Here is a 20,424-nt window from a genome sequence, read left to right as displayed (position 1 = left end):
ACGTAATGCCAAGAAGAAGATGAAGAATACGACGATTCTATCCCTACTCTACGTATGAATCTCCAGCTCCGTATGTTTACTAATACTCGTTATTTTCAGAACTATTATTATACATTCATTATAAGACAAATCTTATAGTACTGTTGAATTCCCGTCCTTCGGATAAAACTACAACTAAGCTCAATTAACATCCTGTTCCCGCAGTGCCACATTCATTTCCAAACAAGACGCTTCCATTTTACAATCCCACCCAGCACACAGTATTTATAGTATAACAAACTCACCCGCTCGAAATCGTTCGCTCGAAGCGCGTCAGCTGCGGCGGTTGTGCGCTTGATCTCGGTGATGACGTGGCGGGCCCTTTTCAGCAACACCTCGTCGGCACCCTTCAGTGCTGTTTAGGAGCCGGGTGGTTTGTTGCCACAGGAAATTCCGTGAGGTTTGCCGCATAATTGTGCCCCGTGGTGTGGAGTCATCCGCCCGTCACCAAGTGAATAGGTGCGCGAGTGTGTGTCGGTTCGCATCCACGTCACGGAGCCACCAGGTGCAGAGGCGAAGGATACCAGGCAGCAGCAGGAGCAGCAGGAGCAGCGTTCCACAGGATGTTGACATGAGGTGCAAATTTATTTGGCATCGCAGTGTTAATGAGCATCACCGCAACAGAAGAAGCGTAGGAGATTTTTCCATGTTGGGAAAAACAGTAGTAGGAAAAGTTCGTCATTAGTGGGGAAAGTACTTATAAAGGGCTGTTTCGGTGGATAAAAAATGGAGCAGTACGGTGTGTACTTGTTAGTTGCAACATTGTGTACGCTTATTATGGCGCCTATTTGGGTGTCCCAGAAAACGAAATCAATGTTAGAAAAATCACGGTTCCCTAGAGTGACAGATATGCTTATATGTGAAAAAAATCAACTTTCTAAATAACGGTTTAGAGTTCCGCCACACCGATTTATGACCATCTTCTAAAAATGTTCAATAATTATAATATTATGATATAAATAAAATGGAATGGTGTTTGTATGGCACGAATTGGATTAAGGACGGTTCAATAGAATCGCATATTTCTTTCACTGTTGCATTCGTCCAAGATTCCGATGTGTTTGTGTTAGTAAAAAGTTCAGATAATGCACTTGTAACATTTGCGATTCCGACTGAATTCCTTATGAATTCAACTTGAATCTTTGTGAATGTGACTGGAATTCATTCGAATCAATCGCATTAAACTGGAAACCGACTGGAATACTCGTGAACTAGACTGAATTTTTTTTCAATCTGACTGGAATTCTTGCAAGTCTGATCCTTGCGAATCCAACTGGAATTTTTGTAAAACCGACTGCAGTCTTTGCGAATCGGACTGAAATGCTTGAGAATCTGACTGGAATCCTTTTGAAAACCACTGGAATCCTTAAAAATCTTACTAAAATACTTGCGAATCCGACAGGAATCCTTGAAAACCCGATTGGAATTCCTGAGAACTCGGCTGAAATCCTAGCAAATCCAATTGAAATTCTTGTGAATATTACTGGAATCCTTGCGATTCCGACTAGAATCCATGAGAATCCGACTGGATTGCTTGCGTATCCTAATGAAATCCATCCTTGCGAATATGATTAAAATCCCATTTCATCTAGAGATTTCCGTCTTAGAATCCTTTCCTTGATATCCTGAAAAGATTCCAGTAGGATTCCTAAAGATTTCAGGTCAGAATCACAAGAATGCCAGTGAACATTCCAGTTGGAATCTAAGCATTCCAGACGGAATCCCAAGGATTCCAGTTGAATTTGCAAAGATTTCATTAGGATTCGCATAATATCCGAAATAGTCGTAATCTCATGGCTTCTCGTCGGATTTGCAAAGATTACAGTCGAATGCGCAAGGATTCCAGTAGAATTTGCAAGGATTCCAGTCAGATTTCCAAAGATCTCATCTTCCTTGACCTTGTAAAAAGTTTCAAAATAATAGGTTATCGTTAATAAACATACAAATACAAATACAAAGATTTAGAGCGGAATCCCAAGGATTTCAGTTGAAACATCAAATATTCTAGTAGGAATTCCAGAATTTACGTATACGATATGTTTGTTCGAATTCTAAGAATTTCAGTGGAAATATAGGGTATTCCAGAGGAAAATAGTTATTTAAATAAAACTATAATACAAGAATCTCACTGAAATCAAGAATATCAACCAAAAACCAACCATTCTTTGAAATCGAAAATTTCAAGAACTTCTACCGGATTTCCAATATTTTTGAAAGCGGCGCTGTCTTTTTACTACCGTACTACAGCTTAGTCAAGCACCGTTTAAGTTGCTCTAACACAAAAATCTTCACAACACATTTTTTGACAGTGTTTAAGACAGACAATGCTAATATACTACAGGTTAATCAAGAAATAAAATCGCGTGACATGGTGATCAATTTGACCCTACTGAAGAATGTCACCGGCATTGGTTTAGGGACAAAATGTCGAAAGACAAAACGTCGAAACCTTAAACGTCGAAAGCAGTCATTTTTTTAGCGAAGTTTTATTAATAACTAACGTTGCTGAGGAAAAAAATGATTGCAAAGCAAGCGTTGGAAACAACGAAATTAAATTTTCCATCGAAGTTATAAGCGTGAAATAAATATTGAGGAAAATGTCATTACTGACGAAATAAGGAGCAGAGAAAGAAAAAGTTTGAGAAGAAAATTGAAATTGATGCCTGAGATATGTTGACCTTGACAATGTGTGAAAATGAAGATATGTTCAAATAGGGGGTCATGCACAAATAACGTCACGCTCCAAGGGGTGGGAGGGGGTCATGCCAAGCGTGACAAGCCTTACAAAATTTTCGTAGGACTCATACAAAACCCGTGACAAAGGGGGGGGGGAGGTGTCAAACAAGTTGGAATTTACCGTGACATAATTTGTGTACCATCCCTAGGTAAGGTAACCTATGACCTATGACTAATCTAATTTATTGCAGAAGTCTTGATAAGGCAACCGCAAAAATAAAACCAAGTCTGCTAATGCATACGACTGATAGCAGAATGAAAGAGAGGACTATCTTCCTTTCGACGTACTTCTGGATTCATATAACGGCAGATAAAGAATCCCAACAGCAAAAAAAACAAGCGTGTTCACCTCAATAAGCTTAAATGTTTCTTATTAATTTGTTGATTTATTTTCAGTCAAATAACTTCTTGAAAATTGATGCAGCAATTGTTTTTAGGTGAAATGGATTTCTACTGGTAAGGCTATCTGTTGGTAAATAGTGATTCATTTATTCTTATAAAACTCATACATTTTTTTAACAAACTAGTAACAATAATTTCATCAAATTTACAACTATTATTTATTCTTCAAAATTTTACTGATTCCTTTGTCGAACAATTGACTAAATTTATTAATTAACTTTCGAGAACAGATATGCTCCAACGGGACATCCAGCATTTTTTTTCTATTAGTACTACACGGTGTGCTGAAACACACATATTATCGAACATGCATGAACCTCCGATCTTTTTTCACTAAAAGTTAGCTTTGATAGTCATAAAACGCTTGCGGAATATTAAAAAATCTTTCATCGGCAAAAAATTGAAAAAAGTCGATTTTTGTATTTTTACTCTTCTTTCATATATGAGTTCATAGGAGAATATTAGAGTTCCACTAATTTTGATGCATTGCAACAGCTCAAAGACTTTTTTGATATAGGTACCTTGATAACGAATTGATTACAGACGTTTCAAATTGAGCATAATTTTTACCTACATTCACACAATGTGACCAGCCCATGGTAGTATGCCGTTTATTAACGAATTCGCATTTTTACATAATTTTTTTAAGGTAAACATAATACAACTTATCAAATTTCCATTAATGTTTCCAATTCTACTGAATAATTGAAATCATTGGAGTTCGTTATTGAACATGAAGCTTTTTAAAGATAGCAGACAATTATATAATGACATACAATCATTAAAATAAACAGCCATACAGTTATATAGGGCAATGTACTGTTTCAATTTTGTATGTTATTTCATTCTAGCTGGTCTTGTTATTGTTTTGATTGAAAGATGGAGGAAGATTTTACGCAAACCTGTATACGGTGTGTCTACATCCAGAACTAGAACGCATACAAATATTGTAAAATATCGTTACATATTACATATTATCGTTACATATAAAACCTCACATCATTAACATATCCTTAGTCATATTCACCTCCTTAAAACTAAATACATAACATAAAACGGGGTAATTTTGATAGTTTTTTGAGAGAAAATCTAAATATGTTATTTTTTAATTTGTAAAAGAAGCACCGGTATGTTAGTTACCGATTGCACATGAAAGATAGCATAACGGTTCCATCTGAATGAATCTATAATTTTTCATTTATCAATGGGGTAATATTGATTATGAGTAGATAAGCACATGAAAATCCACAACAATCTATTTGTTATTTCAACTACTAACTATATAACAAATGATTCCAAATTGTAAATCTGTTTTTCGCTATGAGGTTTGATACTGGATTCATGTTCTACTATAGCTAGGCCATCAAGTATACGCACCGAACTCATTATAATTTATCAAATAGTGATCGTAAAACAGATTGTTTGTGAGCGTGAGAGTGCTAGAATCTCATCATTTTTTAATATTCGAATATAAAGCCTCAAATACTCTCGATTGGCACGAAAAAAGCTCCAAGATGAAGTGTCACACTGATACTCCTTACTTTCGCATTCGTTTTCCTTAACTGAATAACATAATGTTTGAGATTTCGTTTTGTACGTTGCGGATCCCGCACTATCAAAGTTACCCGCATTATCTAAGATACCTCGTTTCACGATACTAAAATGTATGTGTCCATGTTGGTTATTAAAATTGTTGTGTCTATTCGAAAAATGTGCCCTCTATAAGTGCAAAGTCGTGAATAAAAGTGCGTGATAACGTCGGATCGATTTGTTATCTTCGCCACATTTAATTTTTATTACAAACAATTGGAGTGATGACATAATGTCGATCCGAAGTAATCCAGCCCTTTTATTCAAAATCAGACACTTCAAACCCCAAATATAATGTGCGCATTACTTATGAGTAGATAAGTGATTGCACAAAACTTGTTTCACGATGAGATTGAGACCACATTAAGGCTATATAAGCCATTTACTGTTAATCATGTTATAGTGAACCCTCTTTCAAGACTTTAGCGCGTATAAGCACATGAATACAGCCTATACTGCCATGTGTATCCATTTCTTGGAATTCCTATTCTTATTGAAAAACTATGCCGCATACTTAAAATATTACTGATTAGATTCAGAAAGAAGAATACAAAGCGTTCGTATGAGCTTTATAAAATACGGCATACTACCATGGGCTGGTCATATTGTGTGAGTGTATGTAGAAAATGATGCTTAATTTAAAACATCTAAGTATTCATTCATGTTAAAGATATGTCAAATTGGACTTTAAGCCGTTAAAAGTCATCATATTAGTGTAAATCTAATATTCTCCTATGAACCCATGTATGGGCAAGGGCCAAAAATACAAAAATCGACTTTATTCAAATTTTTGCCGATGAAAGATTTTTTAATATGCCGCAAGCTTATTTTGACTACCAAGGCTAACTTTTAGTGAAAAAAGATCGGAGGTTCATGCAAGTTCGATAATATGTGTGTTTCAGCACACCGTGATACTATTGAAATGATTTTTTTTTGTATGAAGAATATATAAAGTTCTATCGATTAAGCATAAACAACCAGGGATTGAATTCTGAGAAATTAAGAGAATCGCTCCCGTATCGCTCTCTGTAACTATCATAATATGCAGCACATCATGAGAGACAGTTTATCATATACTGCTACAACTTTGATCAGATTGGGGGGTTAGCAGTGCATGATAAACACCGTCTAAACAAGCTCCAAACCTGGGGGGATTGTTTATCGTGTAATTAAAGTAAAAAACCAACCCCAGCTTTCTTTCGCTGCTCCTATTTATCAGACATGTTACAACTTGCGATATATTGCCGATCATGGGCCGCAACAGATGGGATGATTTTCTTCGCTTGCTTTGATCGTGCTTCAAAATCAAATGAGAGCAAATTCTGTAATGGCTGGTACCAACTTAAGCATTAATAGATAAGTAAATGGAAACTGAATTTAGTACGATATCATTAAATTTCATGCCTTTTGCCTGATAATTTGATAAAATTACTAAAACATCTCTGACAAGTTGAGGCTATATTGATTTTTTCTATTATCACTTCAAAGACCTGCTCAAAATTACGGTATAGCGGTGATAACATAGGAAAAAAATGTATTTTTCGCTGCCTTGACAGTTCAAAATATTGTTTAATATTTGGATTCGATGTTTTATCCTTCCGACGTTTTAGCATTCGACATTTTGGCATTCGAAATTTTGGCTTTCGGCATTTTGTCTTTCGACGTTTTGTCACCCAACCGAGGAAAATCAATACCAATAATAACTATGAGTAATGATTGCACAAAACCAGAAAAAAAGTCGAAATACTGGATGATATCAAACGGGTAAAAACATCCATTATTGGAATTCCATTCCATTTGTTATCAATGATAAGCGAAAAATAATATTTTTTTATCATTGTATCCGTGACAGAAATGTTTGACAACAGGTTGATAACAAAATATGTTATCACACATCTTTTCCATAAAATTTTCATAAAGCGTGCTATAATAAACAAAGTAGACTTTTCGTAATATAACATTTTCTAAAATAGTTTAAAGCGTAATTTCAATCCAGAAATGCGATTTTACACATTAAGTTATCAACTTGATTTCAATGCTAACAGAATTGACTGTTACTTTGTTATTCGGCGAACATATTTGAGTTCTTATTTTTGTTATGTTGATTGTTAATTCAGTCAAGATTATAAGAAAATCAATTATCAATTGATTATAGCCGGGTAACAAGATTTCTTATCATTTTGTTGTTTACCATTGCTCGGGTATAGTGCGGCTTATTTTTCGGAAGTTCATAAAATCAAAATTCGTGTGCTCTTTTGAAATCAAATCACATGAAAAGCGAAACCTGAAATTTTAAGTCAAACATATTACGATTAAGAGTTGGCCCAAATGACTTGAAGGTGCAATTTTAAGTTATAAAATATAGCCTTCAGTAAAGTTGTCATAACTGTGTTATTTTCTAACCAATTTTAAAGCTCTTAGCATCATTCTTTTCAAACTAAAATTTACAAAGAGTCTTACAAGCGAAGGTCACGTTGGTAAGTATTACACGGGCTTTTCAACCGGGCTATTTTTGTTAGATTCTACATGCCGAAATATGAAAAACCCCAAAGCCTTTCAGGTGATGGATTAGTGGTGTAGCCAGAAGGGGCTCAGAAAGGGTCGATTTTGTACGTGATCAGTACGCTGATCAATTGTACATATGTGTAAATAATTGTAAATAGTCTTAGATTTACGTAACCCTGAACTCCACCACAAACTGAAATCAAATCCATTGAATTAGTATACAAACTGTCACCACAAACATCATAACCACTGTAATAGGAGCAATTTGCAAATCCCATACCCAATTCGCAAAGAAGAATGAAACCCCACACCCAATCCAATAAAGAACAGTACAAAATAGACACCCAAAGCGACCGGTAGCGTGTATTATTTCCCTCGTCCGTTCTTCCTTGCAATAAATTGAAGTACAGTGCAGTGCAATTAAACCACAATTTCTCTCTCGATTCCGAAAACATATCTTCGGCTGTGGCCAACGGTGGCAATCATCAACCCATTCTCGAGAAGAGATCGCGCACTAATTATTTGCGGCAATCAGTGAAATTTAGTGCAAACTGTAGATCCGTTTTCGGTGGATAACCGCCACTTGAAGTACGCGGTGAAGTGCTGTGGTAGTGAAGTTCACGTTCCCGTGATTTGGTGCGCCGCTATTGGACATAGCGGGTAGTAAAATCTCCGGTGGCCGGCAATTAGAGCTCCACGCTCGATCAGAAGGTCAACAGTGAGAGTTGAAACAGTGTGGCCGTTTCAAGGTGGCCGGAATGATCAGTATGCTGATCAAATGTATATAATTGTAAATAGTTATAAATAGTTCTAGAGTTAAGATCTTTGAATTCAAAAACGACCCTGAATTTGAAACAATCAACCCGTCACCATAATTGTATGACCCACTGTAAAGGCAAATTGTTAACACACTACACACCACCGTACCCATTAAATCATATGCAAATTGTTACGTAACATACCCAATACTCAGCATCAAGAAATAGTACAAAATAGACTAGCAAAACGATCGGTAGCATTTTCTTCCCGTCCGTTCTTCGAGCAATAAAAAGTAGTGCAGTGTAACTACAATCAAATCTCTATCTCGAATCCGAAATAATATCTTCGGCTGTGGCCAACGGTGGCAAAAATCAACCCTTTACGAGTAGAGATCGCGCGCGTAATTCCCGGTAACCAGGTGTCGTGCACCAAAGTGAAATTTAGTGCAAATTGTGGGACCGATTTTGGTGGATAACCGCCACTTTAACTACGCGGTGAAGTGCTGTGATAGTGAAGTTCACGTTCCCGTGTTTTTGTGCACCGCTTTTAGCGATAGCGGGTAGAAAAACCTCCGGTGGCCGGCAATCTTGAGCTCCACGCTCGAACAGTACGAATATAATATTATTGAGTCAATTGGAAATTTGTCAAAAAGTTTTTTCTCAGTATTTATTACGATATTAATGAACAGAATTGACATCAATGTATGTATTTGTAATGTATTTTTAAGACATTGGCGTAACTTACATGGAATATGAAGTTTATATGGGAATTACTATGGGAAAAGCAAGCAGTTCATACAATCGGTCATAGTGTTTGCCCATGTGCTCTTGGGGATTAGAACTACGTTGATACTGTGAGATACAATAGTCAGCTACAACTTTGCCGAAGACCGTTATTAAATCGGACGCCCCAGTAATTAGTTATTGATTTTTGAATGAGTTGTAAAACTTTGGCTATAATTATTGGACTGTTCTGCGGGCATCACTGGATATATGCAGTAAAACATAGTAGCCATGATTTGTGCGTGCTATCTTTAGCGCCAAGTGCAGCAATGTTGCCTGTTCAGAAGTTAAATGAGCACTGCTGAAGAATTTGTGACTGGACATAAATCAATAACTAATTACTGAGGCGTCCGATTTGAAAACGGTCTTCAGCAAAGTCTGCTTCTCAGATTAGTGTTCTTATGAGCACTTCCACAGTTATTAACTGAGAGCTTTCTTTGCCGATTGACCATTTTTGCATGTGTATATCGTGTGGCAGGTACGAAGATACTCTATGCCCTGGGAATCGAGAAAATTTCCAACCCGAAAAGATCCTCGACCAGCGGGATTCGAACCCACGACCCTCAGCATGGTCATGCTGAATAGCTGCGCGTTTACCGCTACGGCTATCTGGGGCCCACAAAGCAAAGTTGTAGCTGATGAATGTATCTCACAGTATCAATGTAGCTCTAATCCTCAAGAGCACATGGGCAAAAACTATGACGGATTGAATGAATTGCTTGCTTTTCCCATAGTAATTCCCATTTAAACTTCAATGGACTTGTGCAGTCTCAGTTTTCATCCAAATGAGTTCAAATTTTGGGTGGCCACTCAGAATTTGATCTAGAATCGAATGAGCAGTGTGGAGCAAAAACGATTTTTTGAACCACTCTAATGAGTATTCATAAAGAGGGAAATTTTGAGAAAACTACTTTTAACTAAGGCTGGTTTTGATTTAAGAAAAATTTGGTATTCTAAAAATTTAAATTTAATTTTGAAGGATGATCCTATAGCTTCAAGATTGGTTAAAAAATGACAAGGTAATGGAGACCTTGCTGAAATTCATATTTTATAACTTGAAAATTCTCTGTCAAGTCGCTTGCGCGGCCTCTAATTCTTAACATTTTTGGATCAAAATTTCAGGTCTCTCTTTTTGAGTGATTTGTATCCAGAAAAGCACACGAATTTTTGTTTTGGAGAACTTAAAAAAAGTCACACCCTACTGCATAACAACAAGATGATTTATTTTAATAGTAAATGTATAACGAAACATTGCAAAATTTTTCGGTATTATATAACAAGTCCAATCTTGACCTGATTTTATTGCAAAAATAGTTTGTAAACATCTAATTCTGTTATTGTAGCATAATATGGTTTTCATCAGCTCTCTATACGTATCCATTAGCCTGGGACACGGTTGTATGAAAAATTTAGATTCTCGCTCCAGTCCACTTTTTGGATTGCATTTAGGTCCCATAATAACTGTGCGAAATTTCAGCTCGATCGGATAAACTATATTTTACGCCTGCCGTTCAAAGTCTGTATGGGATTTACTATGGGAAAACTTACTTTTGCAAAGAAAAATCGCCAGAGCCCACCCATTGACCTCTATAAAAACTCTGAACACAGATCTCGATAGGTACTTCTACGATGAACAACATTGCCGAAGACCGCAAAGCAATCCGATGCTTGTGAAAAAAGTTATTAAGCATAGACTATTCCGAAATTTTGCCAGATTTTGTTATTATTGTTATTCCTTTACGGGTTAACCAACGTCACGTTGCCAATAGGTTTTCATTGAATAATTTTTTTAACAAGTGTCTGATTGTTTCGCGGTCTTCGGCAATATTCTTCATCGTAAAAATACTTATCGAGGTCTGTGTTCAGAATTTTTATAGAGTTCAATGGGCGACCTCTGGCGATTTTTCTTTGCAAAAGTAAGTTTTCCTATAGTAAATCCCATACAAACTTTGAACGGCTGGCGCTAAAATATAGTTTATCCGATCGAGCTGACATTTTGCACAGTTGTTATGGGGCCTAAATGCAATCCAAAAAGTGGACTGGAGCAAGAATCAATATTTTGTCCCACACTAGTATCCATATGTTGAAAAGCAAGAAAAATAGGTCGAGGTATTCTAACATATTTCGGTAAGAGATTGTTATAGGCTTGCTATTTTCATCAGGTTAGGTTGCCTCAAGTGATTATTTTCCATTCACATTTCTCCAGTTGTTACTCGAAATTCCAAAAAATCCTGAAATCCTTATTCTAGAGTTTTTTTTAAGACTTCGTATAAGGATTTTTCCAGGAAACCTTACAATTTCTTTTATAATTTCTTCAGCATTGCAACCACTTATTACTCGTGCATATTTTCAAAAATTTCTCGAGAAATTCCTTAAGTTAAATCTCTATTTGCCTTCAAAATATCTCTTAAAGTTTTACATCACATTAAACAATTACTTCATAGATTACGTCGATCATTCCGATACAATTTGTTAAACAAATCCAAGGAAGTATCTTTGGAAATATTCTTGAAGTGATTTTCCTGAAATTTCTAACGTCTTACAGCAATCCTGAACAATAATTTTGGAGGGGATTCTAATAAATCTCGAAATTACTGGTTGAATTTTTCCAAGATGTCTTCAGGCTTTCATTCAAACATCAGCAATTATTAAAATTGAGAAAAAAGCAGTCTTGTTAAAATTTAGAAATATATTTATGACAATCATGGCCCTGCATTTCAGATGATAAGGGCAATCAATTGATAAATTTTCATGAACATTGTTTTTATTGTGAGCGAAAATGGTTTAGAACATTTGTCAAGCGAACAATTTCCACAAACATTTCCGGAGAAAAAAAAACTCTAGGTCAAGTTCTTGAAGATATCTTGTGTCTTAATATTTTTAAGGAAATGCATAAAAAGTCCGTTAAAGAATCAACTAAGGAGCTCCTGAACAAATCATCGGAGTAATACATGAAGAGAAATTTGGGCATATGGTAAATGTTCCAATAGTGGAGGTACTAAGCTCGGTTTAACTTCATTTAACCGCTAAAACTTCAAGAAGTGTCATAATTATTAGAGTAGTTCATAAATTCCACACCACTCGATTCTAGAACAAACTCTGAGTGTCCTCCCAAAATTTGAGCTCATTCGGATGAGAACTGAGACTGCACAAGCCCTTCAAAATTTATATGGGAATTCCTATGGGAAAAGCAAGCAATTCATTCAATCGGTCATAGTGTTTGCCCATGTGCTCATGGGTTTCGTTGATACTGTGAGATAACAACAGCTATAACTTTGCCGAAGACTGTTTTCAAGTCGGACGCCTCAATAATTAGTTATTGATTTTTGTATCAGTTGTAAAACTTTGGCTATATTAATTGGGCTGTTCTGCAGGCATCACTGGATATATGCAGTAAAATATAGTAGCCACGATTTGTGCATGCTATCTTTTGCGCCAGATGCAGCAGGTTAATTAGGCACTGTTAATGAATTTGTGAGTGAATATAAATCAATAACTAATTACTAAAACGGCTATAGCACTATAACCGGTTGAATGAATTGCTTGCTTTTCCCATAGCGATTCCCATACAAACTTTGAAGGGCTTGTGTAGTTTCAGTTTTTATCCGAATGAGCTCAAATTTTGAGAGGATACTCAGAATTTGATCTAAAATCGAATGAGCGGAGTGGAGCAAAAACGATTTTTTGATCCACTCTAATAAATATTCATATTACTGTTGTAACGGGAAGTAATGCCCATTAACTTAATGAGAAATTTCATCGCAGTAACCAATGACCGTGTCAGTGAAAAATATACCTCCACTATTGGTACACTGTTCCTTTAGTTGCGGTATTCGTTGTTTAGTAATGGGATCCTCCATTATAGGAACACTTTACCACAACTATTGGTACATGTGAGAATAGTTTCATCAATTTTGAAGCAATTTGAACTGTTTTCCACGATTTCGTGTATCAACAAGCCAACACGTAGATTGGTAGTGTCGGTTCTGTGACTGTTTCAATGAAATCAGTATAAATGGCACTACCGCAACTATAGGAACACCCACAACTAATGGACACTTACCCTCTACCTGATATAACTTTTCATGAAATTCCTGGAGAAGTTATGAAAAACTGCGTTCAGCAATAATATTTGATGTACGAGGACTTAACAAAACTAATTCCTGTTTGATTTCATTCTGTTTGTTGATTCATGTTCAGTCTCTGTTGTTTGCTATTTGGTTATTTTTGTATTTTTGTGGGCATGAAGTCTCCCAAATTTTCTTTTTTATCATTGAATGCCCCCCGGCGGTAGTTTTCATATTTTGACGTTTTGAGCAAAAGTTTCGAAGAAAATATTATTTTTCATTTTGATGTTGCCGAAGCTCCAAACTATTTTCTTATAAAAAATCATTTGTAGTACAAAAGTGCATATCTTACATTCGAAGGTTGTGCTTCATGACTTTTCGAACATTGATTTTTTTTTTCTGGGACGCCCTAGCGGCCACACAATGTCCTATAAATATTCGTGGGAACTAAAAAGCTATAATTCTGCATTTGGCGTTTGCATTTCACAGAAGTTTGAAAATATACAATACACACAGATTACTTTTATTGCAGTCAACGACTCTCCAATTAGAGGAAACACAATGAGCAAAAAAAAAATTATACTGCGAAAAATGCAATGTAACGAAATACTTCCAGAAGAGCTCTTAATAATGCATCAAACCATACATTCTTTAATTGCATTCGTGAAATAATAACATTTGCGCAATCATACAATATGTGACCTACGTACCTTCAAGGCTCTTCTCTGTGGCATCTCGATAGCTCTTGAGTCCCATCAGTTCCAGTGCTTGTTGACATTGCTTACGTCGGACGGGATATTCGCTGGATGAAAGTTCATGTTTGACGTTGGAGTTGCAAATAAGTACTGCTAGGCCTGCTACTTCGAATGGAATCAGCTCTGTGGTTAGATATCTATGTTGAAGAAATAATAGAATTAAATGAAACACGCTATTGATTATTGTCGACTGCACATTTGTTAAGTAGTTCATATCTTGATACTATTTCACCTAAATAATAGTTTAGGCAACCACACGTCGTTACTTTTAAAAGATTTCATTACTCGTTGATATGCTAGTTCAATTCAAGGAGACAGAAGAGCGAAAAGAAACAGAAGAGATAGAAGATACAGAAGAGACAGGAGAGGTTGAAGAGATGTAAGAGACAGAAGAGACGGACTAGATCATATTTTGACGTTGTAAGATATTTCAAAAACTGCATAAATGTTGCTTTTGATACTATTTCGCTACAGATGTCTCATTAAATTTAATAATTTCAATATTACGGTAAATACTTTGCTGTTCAGAATGCATGGAGTAGTTCTTCTTCTTCTTTCTGGCGTTACGTCCCAACTGGGACAAAGCCTGCTTCTCAGATAAGTGTTCTTATGAGCATGGAGTAGTTACGTGTTCTTAAAATCATTGAAAAAAACATCGATTCGGGCTGATTGAACACCGACCATATGGCCTCAGAATTTATAATGCATATTGCATAAGAACTATCAAACTCCCAGTCGATGGATAATCTTTTGTTTTATACACACCTGATGAATTCCTTCAGCAAGGGCAATAAACCCTAAAGAAGATAGGGTCTTAGAAACCTGTTCAGCGTTCTGCATTCAACCACCACCAGTAAAGTTTCGTCAAGAATATGTGTAATCATGTGTAGTATAGTTCTTTACTACTTCACACATAAGACATTTGAATTTACCCTACCTAGAAGCAATCGAAGTGCGAGAGGGTATAAGGCAAGCTGATCCGCCGGCAGCTTAGTTTGTTGTTCTCGGATCGTTCCTTGTTTCATCAAAAGTGCCCCCAGTCTTAACACTCCTGTACTCGGTTAGTTCGTTGCTAATCGTCTTGCATTGGCTGGCAACAAACTACAGGCATAACAACAGAACATTGTTCCGAGTCTCACTAATCCGTTTGGTAGCGGAAGCCGAAGGCAACTAACTTCCTCTCGGTTGGCTCCTGTGCTCGCGCCAACAAAGAAAGTCACATGAATAATTTGTAACCGTTGAGACGAGAGGTTAACTTGCTACCTTCATATAGTAGGTGTACCCGAAAAGGATGCAATATCGAAATCAATAAATATTAAAACTGACTATCGGAAAATTACTCGCAATAAATCTTGCAATAAGTTTACTGATAGAGTCTTCATGGAACCATTCTAAAAACAAGTCCAACGGCGGGATCTAATTTGAAAAAAGCTGTCCAGGATATTTCAACACCCCGATAATCACATTTGTTTTTTTTTTTTTCCTAGAAACTCTTCTACAATTGAATTGATCTTAATCGAGTCAAGACAAAATCTGCAAAATAAAGTAGAAAAAATTTTTTTTAGTTGAGAAGAATAAAAATTATTCAAAAATTGAAAAAAATTCTAAAGCCAATTCCGGTGCTGAAACAGGAAAATAAAATATTGCTATTATTGCATAAAATCTCAAAAACTTGCTATGGAGTTGGAAAGCGCAGGTAATTTAAATTCAGGACACAACTGGAAATGAAGCAGTTGCATTTAAGAGAATGTTTTTGACAGTTCGTGGAAAACTAATTTGGCAGAAATAAGATCAATTTGTCAAAAAAAAAAAAAAAAACACTAAAACATAAAATAAGCCGCTGGAAATGATGGAATTTGCAGCTAAATCTTGAATTTTTTGGTCGGGTAAATGAGTTGCCTTTGTTTTCACTTACTCTCGTTGTCGCTCGTCACTGTCTTCGGTGTTGAGCTTTCCCCTTACAAGGAGACCACTGCTGATAATCTAAAAGAGCAGCAGCAGCAAACGTACAATTGCAAACACAGGTGCCACTAAACTCAGCTCCTCCGTATTGATGTTAATTTCCTTGTAAGATTCTTTGAAGAGACAGATACTGGGATGAGCTGCCAGCAGGGCGAAGACATGTGACAAATTGCTTTCGGTTTGCCTGACTGGTAAAAAATCTGTCTGCAGCTTTGTGGATGGTTGGGTCTTAACCACGCCACCGACCGAGCAAACAGACGACCTTCTTCGGATGGAAATCTTAATCCAGCAGAGCGGAGGCACGCAGGGAAAATCTGAGAAATGTGAAAATCTAAGATTTACAAATGTTGTTTCCGGAAGTATTTAGTCGGTATTGTTACTACGTAATAAGTGATTTCTGATCAAACCATTATTTTTCTGGAGATCTTCAAACCCTTATGTTCTGAGTGTCCATTTCCATGGTAATATCTAATATATGTGCGGCTAGTGGAAATAAATGACATCCTTTCCATGGATACGCCGTCCAAACTCCAGAATCCATCCATCGTGGCATTCTCAAATAATACAATCTCGGTAGGTACAAGCGAACAGCAGAACACCACACAATGAGGGACACAGGATGTCAGAATTCATTTGTGTACCTTAATTAAAGAGATATGCATCAAACAATTTAGTCTCGTTTGTACAGGTCATGTAGAAGATGATAACTTCTTCCACAAAACCCAGCTCAAATATAAACAACTTTGTGTCCTGAGACTGACGGGTGCCCTTCTCTCTCTGTGTCTCTCGCTCGTGCACGTGAAGTTTACATTGTGCAAGCATTACAAAACAGCACTGCTCTCCAATTCGTGCTGGGATTAAACGGGTAGGATAAAGTGGTTCGTAATGCACTCATGGGGCAAAATGACTCAGTTTACATATTAACGCAATTATCATGTATACCCGGTAGGTGATAATAGAAAATACTCTAAATCACTCCATTGATAGTATAGTATCATTCATAAAACTTTATTATCTCATGCTTGAATTATTTAACGCGTGAGTTTTCGATCACGCAACTCAAGACCCAAAACATCACGCACAAGTTGTTGACTCATCCGTTGTTTGACTCATTAGCTTGTATTTCCAAAGTTTTCTTATACAAAGCAATGACCCTTGGTTTTCCAATGGTTCCTTCCAACGTATACAAAAACATAGACAGATTTTTGACGGGTTTATTGTTGAATCATTTTTGACGACTCACGATCGAGCAGATGATTTTGCATAAAAATCTTAATCGAATTTCAAATTATTTTGTTTTTACGGGAGAACCTAATGATTGAGATTTGAGTGTAAGAATATTGCAAATTTTAGTTGCTTTTAGTGAACTCATCCCAACTCAGATCCCAAAAACAGGTTTTAACGATATTAAATAGCAAATTATTGCTCACATATTTTCTTACAGTGCACCATCTTGCTCTAACATACCATTTTTATTAATTTTGTTTGATTATAGACGTTCTTTTGACAACGAAATTTATGACTAAAATAAATAATCTGTGAATTCATTTAAAACCAAAGATTGAACACTGAGGAAATTGAGAGTATCTCTCACTTATCGCTCTCTGTAAAAATCATGATCCGCAGCACATCTTGAGAGTCTGTTTATCATCTTCTGCTACAGCTCTGATTGAATCGGGGGGATAAAAAATGTAAACAAGCTCCAAACCTGAGGGACAGTATTGCTATCGAATGTTCGAGAATTGTTTATCATGTCAGTAAAATAAAACGCGGACCAATGGTAAATAAGGGAGAGAAATGGGATTTATCATTGCTCCCTCCTTGGGGCTCTTGTTCACTGCTGTTATTTATCAAGTTTGTTACAACTGGCGTAACATTGCTGATCATGGACCGATACAAATGGGATGTTTTTCTTCGCTTGCGTTGGTAGTGCTTCATAATCATATGAGAACGAATTCTTCAATAAAGGAACATTCAGACCAAATACTTTTATATTTAGGGTACCGGTGCTAAAAGTGAATTACCTAAGCAATAAAAAATCATAACATATTAACGAAAAGCCAACAACAAAGATTTTTCGGCATCAACAGAAAGATTACAACATCTACTATATGGGAAAAATATAAGAAGAATGTTTAAATTATTTTTTGATCATAAAATCGCTTGAGCCACTATTGGTACCGTAAAACGGGGTAACTTTGATAATGCGGGTAACTTTGATAGCGCGAGACCCCCAACATAGTAAACGAAATATCGAAGTTTCTGTCAATTAGTTAAGGAAAACGAATGCAAAAGTAAAGAGTATTAGTATGACACTTCATGTCAAAGCTATTTTCGTTGAAATCAAGTGCATTTGAGGAGTTTTATGCAAATATTAAAAATTTACAAGATTTTAGCATTTTTGCAACGCTTACAAACAATCTGTTTTACGACCACTATTTGATAAAGTCATAATGAGTTCGTCACTTACCCATGACAGCCTAGTTATAGTAGTACATGAATTCAGTCTCAAATCTCATAGCGAAAACCATTTTTACAAACTGGGACCATTTTTGTAATCCAAGTCAGAAATTTCCATATAGCGTTAAACGCCTAGAGGTATGCAACGCCCTATAAATGTTCCGCGATTCATTCAATCTTGTTCGATTTATACTCCATTATCAAAGTTACCCCAAAACAGAAAACCGACTTTCGATTATATGAAAAATTATATATTCATTCAGAATAAATCTTTTGGCAATCTATCAAGTGCAATCGATAGCTAGGATGTCAGTACTTGTTTTAAAAATATTAATTGTAATTCTTTGAAACAGCATGCACAAATATTGAAGTTTTCTTCGAAAAAAACTATCAAAGTTACCCCGTTTTACGGTACCGTAATTTCGGGTGAAATTGATCATTTTTCACTGCTTTCTTGGTATGCTTCCTAAAATTTTCTCAATACCATACAACTAAATGCAGGAAAACAAGTACGACGGTGAACCTCATTGGCCCACGCACCGAAATTTTCTAACAAATGTGATGTTAATGCCAAAAATCAGCTCTAATATTAAAAATCGGGGAATTCCATTTCGGGGTGAAATTGATCACTTGTCAATGTGATTATTGTTAGTTCTGAAATAAACTTTACATACTTAATTTGGGCCTTCTAAATTCAAATATGCTTGCCAAATTCTTAACGAGACAATATATATGAAAATAATGAATAATTAAATTTTAAGAATACCGCAATAAACGCCTACATGTAGGCAATTTTCAACGGATTTCTCTACTTTGTAGCAGAAAATCATTTTTTTTTCAACAAAACGAACAAATTGGTAAGAGTTTTGATATTAAAATCTGTTTTGGAGATATATTTTCAGCATCCTTACAAACTTTCAGGTTTAAACCATGTCCAAACCCTTGTTTAGAACTATAAGTTTATGGATGTCTATCAATTTCACACCAAACTTGATTCTGGAATTTTACATTATTTTCATAGAAATACACATTCTGTAACACAAAAAACTTCACCATACACAAATATACATTATTTAAGACAAACACCGTTCTTTTACTATAGGTTACAACGAATTTGGTACACTAATAGTAAGAAATAAAATCGCGTGACACGGTGATCAATTTCACCCTACTGATCAATTACACCCGAATTTACGGTACACGTGTTTCATTAGTTACGCTAGTGCTCTAGTAGTAGACGTTCGGGAACGATACAAGGAATTTTAAACAAAGAAGTGACTTTTTATAGGTTAAACATTTTTCCCTCATAGCAACAACTAAAATCGTGCGAAAATCTATAAAAAAAAGCTATAAAAAATGAACAAACGTCTCTGGGGAATTTCTTTATTTTTATATAGCTTTTGAAAAACTGCTTCCGTCAGTTGATCCACTACTGAAACACGACGGCAACTACTAGTGCATTTTTATTGTTAAAACCTAGTTATTTATATTACATTTTATAGAAATAAAAAGCTGAAGTATGGCAATACAATTAAACTAGAGGGGATCAATCCACCAAAAATGCGCATGTCGTTTTTGTCGAAAAATACACGTTTTTTCATAGTCCAATCTACTGGTACATTACAACCATTGATAACGGCACCCAACTCATTTTTTTGTGATTGGGAATGGGTTCCAAGGGGGCATATTGAATTCCAGTAGGGGCGTCAGGGGGAAACTAACTGATTTTTTTTTATTTTTTTGTTGCTTCCTAATATTTACCATATTTTGCAATTGAAAATCTATTGCCTATCTCTTTAAGTTCCAATTCATTATGACCCCTTTTCAATTCACCCTTTTATAAGGTTCAAAGGAAGTTTATTGATGTCCGAAAGAGTTTAGGGTAACATGACCAGTGGGTTGTAATAGTTTTGTTACTTAGTAAGCGCATTTTTGCTTGCAAATTATGTTGGCTGGTTAGCAGTTAGAATAATAAAAATTATAACACAATTGCTTCTACACTAAACAAAATATGTTATGATTTAAACAAAAATATTTCACATTATATTTTAAATCTAACAAAAATATAACTAATTTTATTATTTTCCATAAGTGAATTATAAAAAAATCTGTTATTTTCTTTGCTATCAATTTTTTTACAACAATTTGTGGGTAAATTCACTTAAAAACTAAAACAAATTTGAAACAGCTTTTGTTTTTTATAACCAGTGCAGTTTTAATTGAGTTATAATTTTTTCCATCAACTCAAAGTGCTTCTAGCAAAAATGAAACAAAATTTGTTATTTGTAACAAATTTTGATATATTTGATATATAATTTTGTTGTTATCCACTGGTCGAGAACACATAATGTGTTTCAGAACTGTTTA

The 20,424-nt window shown here is 35.6% G+C and overlaps 1 protein-coding gene across 9 annotated transcripts in view; it reads right to left on the bottom strand.

The window, feature by feature from the left end:
- The window catches only part of LOC5576099 (galactokinase), a 182,519-nt gene that overhangs the window by 12,037 nt on the left and 150,058 nt on the right, over positions 1 to 20,424 (bottom strand). For all 9 annotated transcript variants that reach the window (XM_021849466.1, XM_021849461.1, XM_021849460.1 and 6 more), the window contains 2 exons: positions 13,591 to 13,772; positions 285 to 394 (listed from right to left, as the gene is read on the bottom strand). In XM_021849466.1, coding sequence (XP_021705158.1) covers positions 285 to 394; positions 13,591 to 13,772 — 292 coding nt within the window. The remainder of the gene's footprint in view (positions 1 to 284; positions 395 to 13,590; positions 13,773 to 20,424) is intronic.

Source organism: Aedes aegypti, chromosome 3, assembly GCF_002204515.2.
Source record: "Aedes aegypti strain LVP_AGWG chromosome 3, AaegL5.0 Primary Assembly, whole genome shotgun sequence".
Classification (NCBI taxonomy): domain Eukaryota; kingdom Metazoa; phylum Arthropoda; class Insecta; order Diptera; family Culicidae; genus Aedes; species Aedes aegypti.
This window is presented reverse-complemented; position numbering and strand designations above follow the sequence as displayed.